At 35.7% G+C, this 18045-nt stretch overlaps 2 protein-coding genes and 1 non-coding gene across 4 annotated transcripts; all 3 read right to left on the bottom strand.

The window, feature by feature from the left end:
• Nucleotides 1-1280: 1280 nt before the first annotated feature.
• Trnai-aau (transfer RNA isoleucine (anticodon AAU)) lies at nt 1281-1349 on the bottom strand. Its single transcript has one exon. It is a non-coding gene; the product is annotated as a tRNA-Ile (tRNA).
• Nucleotides 1350-4893: 3544 nt separating this feature from the next.
• LOC138333681 (uncharacterized) lies at nt 4894-17403 on the bottom strand. Of its 2 annotated transcripts, none has more exons than XM_069282209.1 (4): nt 17265-17403; nt 8803-9943; nt 8177-8548; nt 4894-7413 (listed from the first exon to the last, which is right to left on the bottom strand). In XM_069282209.1, exons 2-4 carry the CDS (start codon nt 9752-9754, stop codon nt 6560-6562), a joined length of 2178 nt encoding a protein of 725 aa, XP_069138310.1. In that variant the 5' UTR covers nt 9755-9943; nt 17265-17403; the 3' UTR covers nt 4894-6559. The 2 variants fall into 2 exon arrangements, with proteins under 2 accessions (XP_069138310.1, XP_069138311.1); XM_069282210.1 differs by lacking the exon at nt 17265-17403 and adding an exon at nt 10048-12015.
• Nucleotides 12041-17355, bottom strand: LOC138333682 (uncharacterized). Its single transcript, XM_069282212.1, has 2 exons — nt 16392-17355; nt 12041-15442 (listed from the first exon to the last, which is right to left on the bottom strand). Exons 1-2 carry the CDS (start codon nt 17353-17355, stop codon nt 14937-14939), a joined length of 1470 nt encoding a protein of 489 aa, XP_069138313.1. The 3' UTR covers nt 12041-14936.
• Nucleotides 17404-18045: the final 642 nt, after the last annotated feature.

The raw sequence follows: 18045 nt of genomic DNA, 5'->3' as shown, positions 1-18045 counted from the left end.
TGACATGTACATAACTTCTTTTACAATTATAGATAGTTATGTACATAACTCCTTTTACAATTATAGATAGTTATGTACATAACTCCTTTTACAATTATAGATAGTTATGTACGTAACTCCTTTTACAATTATAGATAGTTATGTACATAACTCCTTTTACAATTATAGATAGTTATGTACGTAACTCCTTTTACAATTATAGATAGTTATGTACGTAACTCCTTTTACAATTATAGAAAGTTATGTACATAACTCCTTTTACAATTATAGATAGTTATGTACATAACTCCTTTACAATTTACAATTAACTAGAATGACATGTACATAACTTCTTTTTACAATTATAGATTGTTATGTACATAACTCCTTTTACAATTATAGATAGTTATGTACATAACTCCTTTTTTAACAATTATAATAGTTATGTACGTAACTCCTTTTACAATTATAGATAGTTATGTACTAACTCCTTTTACAATTATAGTACATAATTCTAACTCCTTTTACAATTATAGATAGTTATGTACGTAACTCCTTTTACAATTATAGATAGTTATGTACGTAACTCCTTTTACAATTATAGATAGTTATGTACGTAACTCCTTTTACAATTATAGATAGTTATGTACATAACTCCTTTTACAATTATAGATAGTTATGTACATAACTCCTTTTACAATTATAGATAGTTATGTACGTAACTCCTTTTACAATTATAGATAATTATGTACATAACTCCTTTAACAATTATTGATAGACATGTACATAATTCCTTTCAATTTACAGTTATCCATTACACCATGAGTAAATTTATGTTGAAAGCACTAGACAGCTGGTTTGTAGGTACTTGAAGCCATCGTAGATGTTCTCGGATACCGATACAATGTATAAATGAGAAGAGGAGATATTTGTGTAAACCGTACGGTATAAAACACCATCCCTCTATAAAACCATTGCATGATTATACACTCTAGAGTTGTCTTCCTTTACTTGTGTATCATATTAGTAATTTTACCAGGTCAGACGCTAACAAGTGTAACAGGAGAGGAGAAAATGTAGCGGCCAGACCGGGATTCGAACCCAGGACCTTCCGAGCACTAGCCGAGTGCTCTACCGACTGAGCTACCTGGTCACCAATGATCGATCCTGTCCAATGCCGCTAAACTCCTTTCCTTTCTCGAAGTCTTCGTCCTCGAAGACATACGAGACCCTTCCAAACACCACCACCGTGGGTTATCTAGTTGGGCGCCAATTTTGTAGCAGGAGAGGAGAAAATGTAGCGGTCATACCGGGATTCGAACCCGGGACCCTCCGATCATTAGCCGAATGCCCTACCGACTGAGCTACTCGGTCACTGATGATTGACCCAGGCCAATCCCGCTACACAAGCAAACTTTAAGATAAAATCTGGAAGATGCAAAACCTTCAGAACTAAATGGATTCTTAATAATAGAAGTCACCAATCACTAGGATACGGAAATCATTATATACCGGTATGTGTTGCATTGTATAAGTCAAGTAGAAAAAATTCTCAGCTAGTACAGAATCAGGTCTTTGCTTATGTAGATAAATGTATAAAAATGGCTTCGAGCTTTCGTCTTACTGTAAGCAACTTTAGTTTCGTATATACGATAATTCACGTCTTCAGTGCATTGTAAGTTCAAAATATTCGTAATACATTTTTGTAATTGTTTTATTTTAAACTAAGTTGTTGAATACATTAAAATGGGACACTTTGGTTGAACCCGTCTTGTTTTATGGCGCATCCATAAATATTTAGTCTATCCAAACATCCGAAAATCATAATTAGGCAAAATCGTGCCATTATATACTTCATGATGATCTTGGTTGTTCCTCTGTGAAAACGAAGCAACATTTTATCAAAAAAGTTGTTATAAAGGCCGTTGCTTATATACTATGACGTAACGATTGTACTGATTGGTCAAACGAAATTGAGAAAGATATGGGTAAACCAATATAATCTGGACGCCAACTAACGATTTTGCCGTTACCCAAAAATCTCTGATATAGTTTTTTTTTCTCTGGTGAATATTACCCATTGGTATGTATGTGATAATTTCCAGATTGGTATGGACCTCGCACCGAAACTTTTAAAAGTGACGGAGCGAAATGGCGCCAAAATCTAATTTCATATATCATAGTTTTGATGTCAACAAGCGATGTTTGTTCAGACACAATATCTGATATTTACTTGTAGTTTTGTTCTCTACTTAATGTAACCTATTGGTTTGAACATATAAATAGTATAAAAGATCCAAGTGAGTGTGGTGTTTGCACCCTTGAGTATTTTGAAATATTCAAGATGGCGTTCAAGATGACCACTGCAATCATGCACATGTAATTATTTTTTTTAACATTAACACCAAGTAAAACAGACCATTTGTTTACTTTTGTACTTTTAAGTTATGAATAGAGTATCCATTTACACCTAAACCTTTTTAAAAATTGAAGAAGATTGACAAATATGGCCGTCAATAGTTTTTATATTCACCAAGGATTTCCGCTATAGCATATATTGAAAATTCCCATAGTTCATTAAAAACAGATAAAGGTCAACAAAAAACTACATCTTATTTTAAGTCTTTTAAGCTTAAAACAGATAAAATTTATACTAAAGTAATATATTTACATTTATTTGTCACTTCTACTATATAAACTAACCAAGGCAAAGTGAAGTATAGAAAGGTATAACTGACACCCAAAACGTGACCATTATGACGTCACTGATCAACTGATCACCGTCAAAATGGCTGTTCCATCTCGTGAATTAAATCGTCGTTAACAAACGGTTTTCCTGGTCTAGCTTAAACAATGTTAATAAAGAAACCCTAAAATGAGTTGATAATGTAAGCGCGCATTATGAAGATTGTATTATATAGACCCTAGATGCCATAGGAAGACAGTTTAATGCTTAAATACATTATAAACATTAATACAAAAAACCAAGATGGCAGACAAAAAGTTATAAATGATGTAATAGTTATCCTTATTTTAAAAATGGAAGGAATTCCATGAAGGTTGAATGTCATATACACGATTTAAATAATAAATATTGACGTAATTATCCAAGCGATAGATTTTGAAAATAATCATCGACAGCAACGACATCACTAAATGGCCGCCAGAGTTTTTGATAAATAATTTGTTATAGCCTAAATGCCAACTAGCGATTTCTTTTGTTTCATGGCATCATATGTAGGGTTTCCATTAACGCCTTTATAAATCAAAATTTCAAGACTGTGGACAAATACGGCCACCAATAGCTTAAGATGTGTTTTCTGTGTTTATTTAAATAATTAGTAATAATGATAAGAATTATTCCAGGGATCTGATTATGTGTATGATAATGCAATAAGATTGCTGGCTTACATTCTGGAGGTTAAAAACACAGAGAAAGAGGACATATCATCACATAGAACTGACTTCTATTCGGTTTGTGAAACAAGAGTAAATGAGTAAAGGACCATTGAAAAACGACTCTTCCATCGTGGACAAAGCACACAAGGGAAGATTGTGAGGAAACACAAGAAAAAAGAAAACCAAGTACGTCGAGCTGATATCAAAAATGTGTAGGATCAAGTGATGGAAAGCAAAACTCCTCCAAGTTGAAATAGGGATTCCAGAGGTTTCCCTGTCTATTCAACTTTCAGAACGAAGCGGGGTGACAGTAAGGGAACGAAGCCCATCAATCAAACGTTTGACATAATCTGTATAGTAAAGAGGAGGCGAGCCATTGCTGAAGCCTACATTGACGAGCGGTGGCTGGCCACCATTACTTTCCAATTTGTCGCTTGATGTTATGGTCAAGTAGGTTAAAACATCAGAGGAGGTCTGGGTACAACCATAAAAATAAAGACTTCCCAGTAAATGAATATCGGTGACATACTTCAAGCAACGGATGCTTCAGAATGCCCAGTTAGCATCGCCTATAGGACATCACACAGTAATTCTCTGGGGCAGGTAGGAGTGGTATAACGCGTTGTTGTTGTATACCAGCAAACGTCGACTTCATGCCATTCTTTAGATTTCTCAGGCGAATAAATAAAAACCGTTTTGATGTACTTGATAGATACTTCCAAAGCACTGTATTTTCACTTGAGCTTTTATCAGTTTTAACTAAAACACTTTAGTTTGTCCTAGAAACTTAAAGCGAGTTATTGGTTCGTTGATTATTTGTTTTGCGTGGCGTCCTAGTAACAGCTATGGGCAGTATTGTATGAGTAAATTCCGGTTTTATGATACATATTTCCATAAAGGACTAACTTCAATGTATAATTTGTAATTGAACAGACATTTAATACGAAGCATGACGAAGGTTTCAAAGAAATAGCATTGGGGCTTCTAAATTTGAAATGTAACCAGATGAAATTTCAAATCACAGAAAGGCTCAATAAGCTATTGGCGACAGAGTCCACCATCTTAAAATTTTGAATATTAACAAGAACATAGAAGCCCTACATGCACCTATTGAATTAAAAAGTACACGTTAATTATATTTCATTCGGTTTGAATGTTAAAGAAATTATTACAATTTTATCATTTCAGTGGCCATCTTGAATATTTCAAAATGACAAAGGGTGTGGATCCACATTCACTTAATATATGGATAGCATTAAACACAAAGGCAATATTCAGCAGAGAAAAAGAAAAATATCAGATATTTGGTTGAGGCAAAAATCAAAAGCTCTTTGGCCTTCGGGCAATAATAGTGATACATGATTTATCAAAGATTTTGAAGGCCATTTTGAATTTAGTAATTTTAAAAACATACATATTAGATCATCCCGTCCCTATTTTATCTAAATCCTATGTTTGACATTCATACTGTATGGGCATATTTCCATTTGGGAGTAAGGATAATTCTAATATTACTTAAGGAATTTTGCTATTTTATTTATTGATTGTATCATTGTATGTAATACATATACCATAGCTAATGCAGTCTTTTCATTCACCTCATTCACACAATATTGATATGGTTTTGTTTTCTCATCCGTCGTTATTGACATTTAAAAGTTTAAACTGAGTACGAGGATAAACTACGTGTGCCTGTGCCTGTGTTGTAGTGTATCAACCACACATTGAGTTATAGCACACACCAACACCCACACTATTTAGGTCATACATGATTTTGTATCACTCAATACATCTATATCTACCTGTACATGTATACCTCTCATGAGTTTTACACACACTGACACTTGCAAGACTCACACTGCAGTCGGTTTTCTGCACACATGCAAGTACACACCAACGCACAAACTATATGCCAGTATTCCTATCAAAAATACATAAACTCCTGTTTATTTACACATATACATACAGGCATAAAGATACGACATTCTTAAAAGGAAAACAAAAGAATATATAAACATACACGTATATATATAAGAATAAAAACAATAATGACTGAGTAGTGAGCGCTTTCACCCCATTCAAGGGAGCTCTTCAGACTTTCGTCCGTAAGAATTTTTCTTCAATTATTATATAGATATACAGGGTGTACCAAAAAACATGTCCCAACTTTAATAGGTAATAACTTTCACAATACTGAACTTTTTATGAAAATTCAAAATGATTTGGAGAGCAGGAGTATCCAAATTTAACTTAGTTGGATACAAATGTGCATAATACATCATAATTGTGTGTGATTACGTCATAATATAAATGATGACATCATCGATGATGTCACATTTTGGTGACTTTCTAGCACCATGAAGATTCAGGCTGAAGATATTGAACTCTACAATGCGGTTGGAAAATCCACTACTTAAGGAAATGAAATGTTATGAAAATGTCACCCATGTATGCAGTCCATCTCCAGGAAGTAGAATAACAGAATTGTGAGGTGATGAGGAATTTTAAAGACAGAATTCATCATATCATCGAAAAAAAGGGCGGACACCTTGCGCCCAATCTTTAAATGAAAGTTATTGATTTTCTGAACAAATCGCAAAATGAGCGAAATATGACTTTCGCTCAATTTTCAATATAGGTATTAACAAAAAGGTATTTGTCCGGGTTGTTATATATCGTTGTACAGAGCAGATCACTACCTTTCTCATGGTAAATAGATCAAATTCCTCCGTCTATCAAAACATTTTTATACAGTGTCAAACTCGGGACATGTTTTTGGGACACCCTGTATATACATGAGGGGAAGATTTGGACCTTGAGCAGAACATGGTGTTTCTGGAAATTAAACGTCACACATTTGTTATAAACCGGACAGATGGACAAATCATATGTAGAACATAGCATTATTTCAATATAGAAATATATATGGCACAAGAGAATGGTGATTGTATATAGCACAAGAGAATGGTGATTGTTTGATTGTCTGAAGTGGCCTTCAGAAGAAATAATCTAGATTTCCGATGGAATCTGGTGTCCACATCACCTACATCCAAGGTCATACGAATTATTGATAGAAAGCTGTGAAAAAGTTCTTTATGTAAAAAAAAATCGCAATCTCGCATGGAACATAAATGTACACTTAAATAATTTTGAATAGAAGATTGCAACTTTTTGTACCCAGTCACTTCGGCCGGTGTCCTTTTTGGATTAAAAGAACTTTTTTTAAGACATACCCTTTAAGGTTAAAAGGTTCATTCATAAGGTCATCTTCCTCTAAATCTGACAGTATAGTACCATCAATTATATGTTCTTCACATATCTCGGCGACGCGGTCCAGTTTATACTTCCGGAACATATTTGCAACTTCAGATATCTTCATTAGCTCTATTGGTGTGTCTTCCTGTTCCAATAGCTTGTGTTCATCGGAGGAAATACTACTTCCATGAATGGGCAAAACACTTTTCGTTTTATGCGATGCCGGTTGTGAATTAGTGGTTGTGTCACCATCACCACCACCACCAACATGACCACCACAACCATCTCCACCACCACCACGACCATCATCATCACCATCAACATCACCATCACCACCACCACCACCACCACCAACACCATCACAACCACCACCATCATCATCATCATCATCATCACCATCAACATCACCATCACCACCACCACTACCACCACCATCAACACCATCACAACCACCATCATCATCATCATCATTATCGTCGTCGTCCTCCTCATCACTATCATCATCGTCGTCATCGGAATCAGCAGCGGCATCATTGATCAATTTGACTACTTTGTTTTCCGATGGTGGTTGACCCTGTGTAATGTGTTCATCTTCTAGAAACACCTCTTCTAGAAGGGCTTCGTCATCAACTAGGAGGGATTCCGAAATGGATGTGGGTGGTGTTACAGCATGTACGCTCCCCCCTCCTCTCGACCGCCTTGGCAAGGGTGGATGTGTCTCTACTGGATCAGCAGGGACATCTGGACATAGGCGGCGAGGGGTGGGCTCAAGGTAGTCAGCTAAAAAGATAAATTTATCAAGCGATGCGTTTAACATATTTTATCGAAACAAATTTGGAATATATGTTGTATTGCAAAAGATAGTGATAACAGTGCTATACTGGGCTAGTATGAAAACCTGCTATGGTATTTATAGGATCTCACCAATAACAACACCAATAAGTTACCCATACATGTATCTTCCCAACATATGAATTGCAGATACAATAAAGTACGAACAATGAATCAATTTGGTCAGCTACAAATAACATACTCTGACAGTTGAGCGTATAACAACAATCATTCATGATTAGGAATGCATGTAAACAAATACGTACTTTCATAACATGAATAGCTATGAATTTAACATGTATTTTTAAGCCAGAATTCCTCTAGTAAATGGGTAATATGTTTATCAAGATACTATTTTATAAAATGTGTTGTATTAAGCATTCAACTGCAATCAGCTGGCGATCATGTAAGTATAAATGCCGACTGGACAACGAATGTTGAATTTTCCGTTGTCCAATTGGCATTCAAACTCCTATAGTTACCAACTGAAAGCAGATCAATGCTTATATTTACATTTGATAAGAAATTTATATAAAATATAGAGGTATTTCGCGTCTATAATGAAGGACGAAACAGCCGTACGTCAAGGTAAGTGGCTGGTAGTCCATGCTCTGAACAACACCATCTACGTTTGGAAAGATAGCATAGTGGAGTTGCAGTGAAATTTGTTTATGGTTTAATTTAAGTGTATTGCATATTCTTATATCTTTACCATCAGTTAGCGACGTGCTCTTTGTTGATGGATGTTGCGATGTCAGCGACGTGCTCTTTGTCAATGGATGTTGCGATGTCAGCGACGTGCTCTTTGTTGCTGTCAGCGGTGAATTATCAAGTGCTACATAGGCATCATCGGTCAATTGATTGATCGCCATTTTTCGAAGACTTGTTTCCATATGTTCTTCATTTGAAGATAAGCTTTTCTTTCTGCAACTGTTTACGAAGATCGGTGAGGAATGCTTCTGAATAGCTTCGTCATAAGGTAAAGGGTGGTGTAGGTCTGTTTGTCGAACGCTTCCATTTCTAGTTGAACGACGCGGTAGACGCGGCGGTGGACCTTGGGGAGCTGTGCGTTCAATGTAGCCAGCTGAAAAAAGGTAGTTAAAAAGGACATCACCTCATTCGAAACGGTTTTGGGGTGTCGCAATATCAATGAGCGGGGAAATACGATAATTAAATAAATACTACATTAATTCATTCAGGTAAATAAAACGTTTTTGAATATTAATTTCTCAACGAAAATCAAGATTTCGACATGAAATAATTCAATTGACAATTAACATAAGGTTACTGGTGTGTGATCCCGGAATGTACATCCACACAAACTTTTATAACACTCACATGATTTTCCGTACAGATTGTACATGCTGAAACCATCACAATCTCTTCCCACTTGTTTGCCGAACTCTGTCCTGAAAGCTGATCTTGTATCTGTATCGATGATTTGTACTTTTACTCCATCCATCAGCTCGAACCTAATGTGGAGACACCAGACATTCTTTATCTTCAGCAAGTGGTTATCAACACCCTCAATCAGGGTGGCGGCCTCTCCGCTCGCACAACATACACACAATAAAGGCTGTTCACTCATAGGTAATACATTGAAACCTACTTCTACTTCGTAGGTCTCTTGTACGTCTTCATCCTCAAAAATCATTTCCTTTAGCTGCCAATTCGAATCTTTGTACAATACATCAACCGTTGTGATCACTATAGGTGTATTTGGACCAGGCAGGGATGTGGCGTCGATACAGTCTCTTGTTATTTGTATATTGTGGCCTTTTACACTGCCACTGAGGACATTATGAGATATAGCATGTTTGTCAACCAATATCACATCATCTTTAGCAATCATCATCATGTTACCATCATCACCACAGCCGAAAATAGGCTGGTGAACTTTGACTGCGTATGGTAAATCAACAAGAATGTCGCTAACATGCTTATATACCTTGCTTACGAAAGTGTTATATTTTAGCTTTGTATTCGCAGATACAAATACATTGCTAGTTACCAGATTTTCAGTATTTTCATAAGTTTTGGCGCCGTAGTCAGCTGATTTGTACCGGGTTGTCCGCCTCGAGACATTTGTGTTTCTACACCGGCGTCTCAGGGAAGCATTAGTGACGGGAGGGACATAGACTCGTAGTCCCCGACTATATAAGGTAAGGACATTGTTGTCTTTGTCAGAGAAACATTTACCTTCCTCGGACGTAACACTGCCCCTAACAATGCGAATTGTAGTTGGATATTCCAAGGCTTGTACAACGCTTCTTAAAGTGTAACCATCCATTAAGAATATTACCTGTACGTGTGGATTATGTGCGACTAAGCGAAATATCAATAACACCCACTGTTTACAAATCAAGGTCCAGAAATACCCACATCATAGTGCATCACGGATCCGATAAAGACCAGGAAGTGTTGTTGTTATCGTAATCAAATTATTCGCCATTCCGTTCTTCCTTGTACTTTGTTCAATCTGAAAAAAGTTTCAATGCCAAATTATTTCGGTATATCTTAATATGTATCTGTTTCAGTAAAGTGAACGTTTTATATGGACCTGTGCAAGCCTCACACACTTACCTTGTTGTAGCAGTAAAAACCCACTTCACGTAATATTGTCGTCTGCTTTGTGATTACTAATAATGTATATATTTGTCAATCGAAACGGCAGGCGCGGGTTATACATTTACTGTTGTTATATTTATAACTTTGCCACCCATCATGATAGTGCATTTTACACGGTAGCTGACAGCGGCAGTCATCTCGTACACACATATTAAAACAATAAACTGTACCTGGAAAATGCGTACAATGACAGTTTGTAAACGCGTATTAGAAAAGTGTGAACATGTACAAAATACGTCCAATGGCACTTAGTGCTAGAAAAATGAGTACCTGAAAACCCCTACTACGTATAACAATTCGTTTACGCGGCTAAAATATTGTGTAACCAATAAGCAAGTCAAGGAAACAATTCTCAGAGAAGTTATTTTGTACGAAAAAGTGTGAAACTTTACCAAATTATTTAGGTCGAAATATCACCATATATAGAATAAGACATTTGACATGACGTACGATAACTCGTCTTTAATAGATTACTGTGGTTTTGTTAAGTTTATTTTCGATAAAAAAAAATAAAACCCTTTTTATTGCATTTAAAAGAAAAGATTTATAAATTTGCATCTTAAGACAGAAATGAAAGCATGACTTAAAACTTAAAAACCATAGTCTTGTGCGATTTTTCCGACATTCAAGTTTTATTTACATTTCAGTATATGTACAAAGTTTACCATTCAGTTTAAAGCTGAAGAAATGTTCCCATTATAATTAACATAGGAACCATATAATCCCAGACTCCCAGCTATCGTAATAGTTTAGATGTCATAGTTACACTGTATTGAGATCTGAGATTACAGTTGTGTAATGCAAAGAATATGTGAACTACATGGTATAACCAAAAAATAACGCACACTGTTATACAAGTATATATCGTCATACCCTGATCACGTGACCTGTCGTCTGCTGTCGTAACTAATCTCAAATACAATGTACATTATTATATGTATACATTGATATTAACACTTAACAAAGACATAAAGATATAAGCATGAACCACATGTTTAATTTTTTGTCTGTGATCTTAATCTTCAAAGTTTAACTGTTCTCGCAATTAACTTATCTACATATCAAAACATAATTGGTTATGGTAGTAGAATAGGAATGTCATTACACGTTTTATTTATATCGCTCGCTGTCTATTGTATGAGCGAGTCATAGAAAAAACACACTTATTAATTATTTTCCGGTGTCGGGCCCTAATATAAATCTTGAATAAATTTGTATAAAGAATACGTGTTCGGTGTCTTAAAATAGAAGTTGTATTTTCTCGAGGGAAAAGAAAGCCAATGGCGACCTAGTTTTTTTCTTACTGACCAAAACAAAAATACCGCTTATATTTTAAGACACTGCACCATTATATACATTTTTTATACTGTTACATTCCGTTCAAAAATTAAGCTGATAGATGCCAACATATATACATAACAATGCCCGTCTTTAAAACAATATTTCGCCTCAGATGCAGATCAATCGAATCGGCACAAAAAAAAAATAAAATAAAAAAATCAGCCAACCGTTGTTTGCAATATAAATGACGATAACCAAAAAGAACACCCCAAAAAGGTGCTGACATGATGAGTTCAATGACAAGTACATAGACATCACAGTGATAGATATCCTACAAATAATTAGAATCATGTATGGAATTGACATAAACAGTAATAGATACACTACAAATAATCATTATTATGAATGGAATTGTCATAACCAGTGATAAATACACTACAAGTATTCAGAATTATGAATGGAATGGACACAAACAGTGATAGATACACTACAAATAATCATTATTATGAATGGAATTGTCATAACCAGTGATAGATACACTACAAATAATCATTATTATGAATGGAATGGACACAAACAGTGATAGATACACTACAAATAATCATTATTATGAATGGAATTGTCATAACCAGTGATAGATACACTACAAGTATTCATAACCAGTGATAGATACACTACAAATAATCATTATTATGAATGGAATTGTCATAACCAGTGATAGATACACTACAAATAATCATTATTATGAATGGAATTGTCATAACCAGTGATAGATACACTACAAATAATCATTATTATGAATGGAGTTGTCATAACCAGTGATAGATGCACTTCAAGTATTCAGAATTATGAATGGAATGGACACAAACAGTGATAGATACACTACAAATAATCATTATTATGAATGGAGTTGTCATAACCAGTGATAGATGCACTTCAAGTATTCAGAATTATGAATGAAATTGACACAATCAGTGATAGATACACTACAAGCATTCAGAATTATGAATGAAATTGACACAAACAGTGATAGATACACTACAAATAATCATTATTATGAATGGAATTGTCATAACCAGTGTTAAATACACTACAAGTATTCAGAATTATGAATGGAATGGACACAAACAGTGATAGATACACTACAAATAATCATTATTATGAACGGAATTGTCATAACCAGTGATAGATACACTACAAATAATCATTATTATGAATGGAATGGACACAAACAGTGATAGATACACTACAAATAATCATTATTATGAATGGAATGGACACAAACAGTGATAGATACACTACAAATAATCATTATTATGAATGGAATGGACACAAACAGTGATAGATACACTACAAATAATCATTATTATGAATGGAATTGACACAATCAGTGATAGATACACTACAAATAATCATTATTATGAATGGAATGGACACAAACAGTGATAGATACACTACAAATAATCATTATTATGAATGGAATTGACACAATCAGTGATAGATACACTACAAATAATCATTATTATGAATGGAATTGTCATAACCAGTGATCGATACACTACAAGTATTCAGAATTATGAATGAAATTGACATAATCAGTGATAGATACACTACAAGTATTCAGAATTATGAATGAAAATGACACAACCAGTGATAGATACACTACAAGTATTCAGAATTATGAATGAAATTGGCACAAACAGTGATAAATACACTACAAATAATCATTATTATGAATGGAATTGTCATAACCAGTGATAGATACACTACAAGTATTCAGAATTATGAACGAAATTGACACAACCAGTGATAGATACACTACAAATAATCATTATTATGAATGGAATTGTCATAACCAGTGATCGATACACTACAAGTATTCAGAATTATGAATGAAATTGACATAATCAGTGATAGATACACTACAAGTATTCAGAATTATGAACGAAATTGACATAACCATTGAGAGATACCCTGGTAAAGGTAAAGGTACGCTGTCCATATTGGATCACTGTAGGACAAGGAACAAAGTGAAAGATTGCTAAAACACACACGAAACGTAAAGGTTCACTACCTTTCCGGAGCAGTATCTAAAGGTTTCTAAAAAACATTCAAAACATAAGAAAATATATATCGATGGCCTAAGATGAGGTTACGACATGAAGTTTATGCAAGATATCCTGCGTAATATATGATAACAGTTGGGTTTCATTTCGCTGTTTTGCCTTCTGGCCATTTTAAAAATTAAAAGCCGTTTTGGAAAGGTAATGGACCTTTAACATTGGGATTCATGAAACATAACAACAATAGTGATCAACGACTGGAACTACTTACATTAGAAAAGTGTAAACGCCGAGTCAGTGAACAAATTCAAGTCCTTTATCAAAGCGTATTTATTGAACGAACTGTGAGATAACGTTTAAGCCTAGCTGATATGGAAGACATATAAAAAAGACATGGAGTGTATATACACGTATTACATCCGAGGTGTACGAAGCGATTTTATTATTTCAATTTCTGGTTATTTTTTAATGACTATTGCGTAATCATGTTCAGATAATAGACTTGGAATGTCAAGAAGCATTCTTCTTCTTTAGACCGAAATTGGGTACCGGAGCGTTATACATTTGTATGTTCATTCGATTTAAAACTGTTTGTTACACTGTGAAGATTTTCTCTTCATGTTGATTTCTCCCACCATTCACTGATTTGTCACCGGTTTTAGCCGTAGAAAATTTCTCTGTCAACCCCTAGGGTATGACAGATTGTGCGCGTTAACCTTTTGAACCTGAAGACAATTACGTGACGTCATGACTTCATGCGGTGTGACCGTGGCGTGCATTATCGATGACGTCATCAATATTGACGTGCAGATGATGGAACTATGTTCATGCCGCGGTAAAAATGCTTATGTTTAGGCTAGTATCTCCTCTTTTTCTTTTGTATGTGGGATAAAAAGAATCATTCCCTACCTATGAGGGTGTGACAACAAAATCACAACCCTCGTGGGAATTCCTGAATGTCCAACCCTCGGCAAGCCTCGGGGTGGACGTTCATGAATTACCCCTCGGGTTGTGATTTTGTTGTCACACCCTCTAGGTAGAGAAAGATTTTATTGATCTTTTCCCCTAACGTACCATGGGATGATGCATACCGTCTAGAAGCAATAATCGTTTTACTTCGGCCTATCTATATCTTAATGCCCCGAATAAAAGCACGTGTCACGGAGTGATCCTTAGGTTGTTTGACGACTACACCACTTGCTCAACCTTCTTAAATACAAACTTAACATTGTGGTACGGAAATCAAACCTGTTCTTTAATAATGAAATTTGTGTTAAGGCTTAATTAAGTAAACATGAAATAATTGACAAAGTGTAGTTCATGCAGATTTTACAGTATGTGAATAATCGTTACGTAAGTTTTTGAGACAATATAAGAACGAAGAAAAGAAATGTGCGGAGTTTTTCACACTGCCGACATGGGTCCGTTATTCTGAACCCTGTATGATAGTCAATGTCTGTTCCATCTTCTTTCGGTTTATCAGCAATGTTTTTTAAACCGTCATTTCGGTCGGTGGCCTTTTTTGAGTAATACAACTTTCTTTAATTCTAATCCATTAAGGTAAAATGGCTCTTCCCTCAGGTCGTGTTCGTTTAATGCTAACAGTATTGTACCATCAACAAGGTGGTCCTCACAGAGCCTAGCCACCCTCTCCAGCTTATACATTCGAAGCATATTTGCAAGATCAGATATTCTCATTTGGTCAATGGTTACTGCATCTAATTCCGAAATCTTGACGTCATCTGTTGTGTTTGGAAGTTCTGTACTATTCATGACTGACCCAGCTTGTACTTGTGGGTCAGACGTTTTGTCAGTCGCAGTTTTCGTGCGTAGGGGTGGTGCAATTGACAACATGCCCCTGGGTGGGAGTGGTGCAACTGGCATCTGTCGCAATGTTACACTCCCAACTCTCGAGCGTGTAGGTAAAGGTGGTGGTGTCCTGTCTGGGACTTTAGCCGGGAGGTCGACCGACTGACTTCGGCGGGTTACTGGTTTCAGGTAGTCCGCTGAAAAAATACAGTGTATGAATTCTGTAATCCAAATATTTCCAGAATTTCGAAGTATAATGTATTATTTTTAAAATCATATTATTTTTTCTTTTTCTTTTAAAATATCATTTATTACATTAAAAGTATCTTTATGTGATTTTTTGAAGCCATTAAATAAATAAATAACAAATTTGCCCATCCTTTTTAATATCCACATCAGTTTTCAAATTGTAAATGGTTGATGGTGATGGCAATAGGATATGTAAACCTCGGGTGCAACTCAAAGAAGATATCTCAGTATAAGATTTACCCTAAAACATTGAAACCTTGATGTCGAATTGTTATGGCGAATCCCTAAGAAAGAATAATTATCTTTATTCCCGTGAAAACAGTGTTCTAGTTTTACCGATTATCTCATAACTTCGCAATGTAACCCAACTTTCTTTCGCGGCTACCAACTTTCGCGATTTCAATTACAAAATAAGTTCGCGAGGATTAACATTCGCTGATTTGAAAATTGTCCGAAAAATCCAATCAGAATCAATGATGTAAATGTTAATTCGCGGAAATAAACTTTCGCGAATTTACTTGGATCGCGAAATTCGCGAAAGTGAATCGCACGCGAAACAAAATTGGTTTATTAAATCGGCTTTACGAGAAGTTTTGAGTCAGTCTTTTCACGATTTGAACCTAAGCTAGAAAACTAAAATTCAGCGAATTAAAATTTCGCGATTTGGTTTGAAGCATATACATTATTCAACCGTTTTGATATGACGGATCAAAAGTTTGCGACTAAAGCGATGGCATGTGAAATAAAAATATCATCCTCATAAAATAACCTGTTATGCGGTATTTCAGCTAACAACGCTACAATATTAGTATGTCAAAGTATTTTATGATTATTTGTGAAATGATGTGAACCTGATCACATGAAAATTATATACTAAGTACCGAGTATAATTCTTACGTGATTTCCCGTACAGATTGTATCTGCTAAATCCATCTGGATCTCTTCCCACTTCTTTGCCAATCTCGGCTTTGAAGGCAGGTTTGATGTCTGTATCGATGACTTCCACCTTTATCCTATCCATCAGCTCGGCCCTATAGTGGAGGCACCAAACCTTTTGTATCCTCAGCATACCATCATCGATATCATCAATCAGGGTGGCGGCCTCTCCGCTCACGCAGCATACAGACAATAAAGGCTGTTCACTCAGTGGTAATACATTGAAACCTACTTCTACTTCGTAGGTCTCTTGTACGTCTTCATCTTCAAAAACCATTTCCTTTGGCCGGGTGGTCTTGTCTTTATATAAAACCATCTCAGCAGCTAACACTTCAGCATTAGGGTTAGGCACGGCAGTCACAAAGACGGTTTGGCTTGTTACAGGTATAGAAACATGGTCATCATTTACACGCACACTAAGTGCTTTCATGTTTTCATAGTCTTTAACATTAACACGGTCAACATAGAGCACTTCGTTTTTAGAAATCACGCGAACATGATTGTCATCAGCACATATGAAAATGGGTTTATTTGCTCTAACCGCATAGGGTAAATCCGTAAGGATGTCACCAGCATTTGTATACTCCTTACCTGCGAAATGGTTATCTTTTAGCTTCGTTTTCGCAGATACAAATATATTCTTAGTGAATAAGTTTTCCGTGTTAACATATTCATCGCCAATATCGTCAGCTGATTTACGTCTCATCCGCTCCGATTCCTTCGCTTCCCTACACCGGCGCCTCAGGGAAGCATTAGTGACGGGAGGGACATAGACTCGTATTCCCCGACTATATAAGGTTAGGACATTGTTGTCTTTGTCCGAGAAACACTTACCTTCCTCGGACGTCACACTGCCCTTAACAATCCTGACTGTTGTTGGGTACTCCAGGGATTGTAAAACTGCTGTTAGGGTGTATCTCTCCATCGAACACAAATTCTTCTCCGGGTAATATGGTAATATGGTACTATATACAGGTGCATGACATAATCGAAAGGAAACGTCGACCGTAAAAAACACACACGTGTAATCCGAGGATATCACTTTGTGTATAGAATATGCCAGATAACATCCAGGAAGTGTAATATAGGTACACCGTGTACACTGGTCCTACGCCATTACGAATATGTCTTCCCTGAACTTTGTTTTAAGCTTGGCAAACATTGTAATGCTACATGGCATGCTTTTTATCCGTAACTGTCCGAATGTTTCCTTCTAACATCATATATAGAATTCAGTTTGGTGATCACATGGGTTGTGTATGCATGTGTGGTATTCTATAACATACCTATCACCGTCATATGTACCCGGAATGTGTTTTACAGTGCAATGCACACAGTCAGCTGACAATGTCGTCTGCTAAAATAATGTGTCACGTTAAGGGTTACATATACACTAAATTGATTGCCAATTCATACAATGACACGTCGATATATCATGTGTCTTAAATCGTCTGTAGATAGAGACGAGTTCTGTTAGTACGTACAGTACTTGTATCACCATATCTACCACTAATTCGTAGATAAAATCCTTTTAACAAATATTGACTTTTAATATGTTAATACAAGGAATTGTTATACCGGAGATGATAAGATACCAATTTCGTTTGTATTTTGT

This window comes from Argopecten irradians, chromosome 10 (assembly GCF_041381155.1).
Source record: "Argopecten irradians isolate NY chromosome 10, Ai_NY, whole genome shotgun sequence".
Classification (NCBI taxonomy): Eukaryota; Metazoa; Mollusca; class Bivalvia; order Pectinida; family Pectinidae; genus Argopecten; species Argopecten irradians.
Note: the sequence above shows the minus strand (reverse complement) of the source record. Positions and strands in the feature narration are given on the sequence as shown.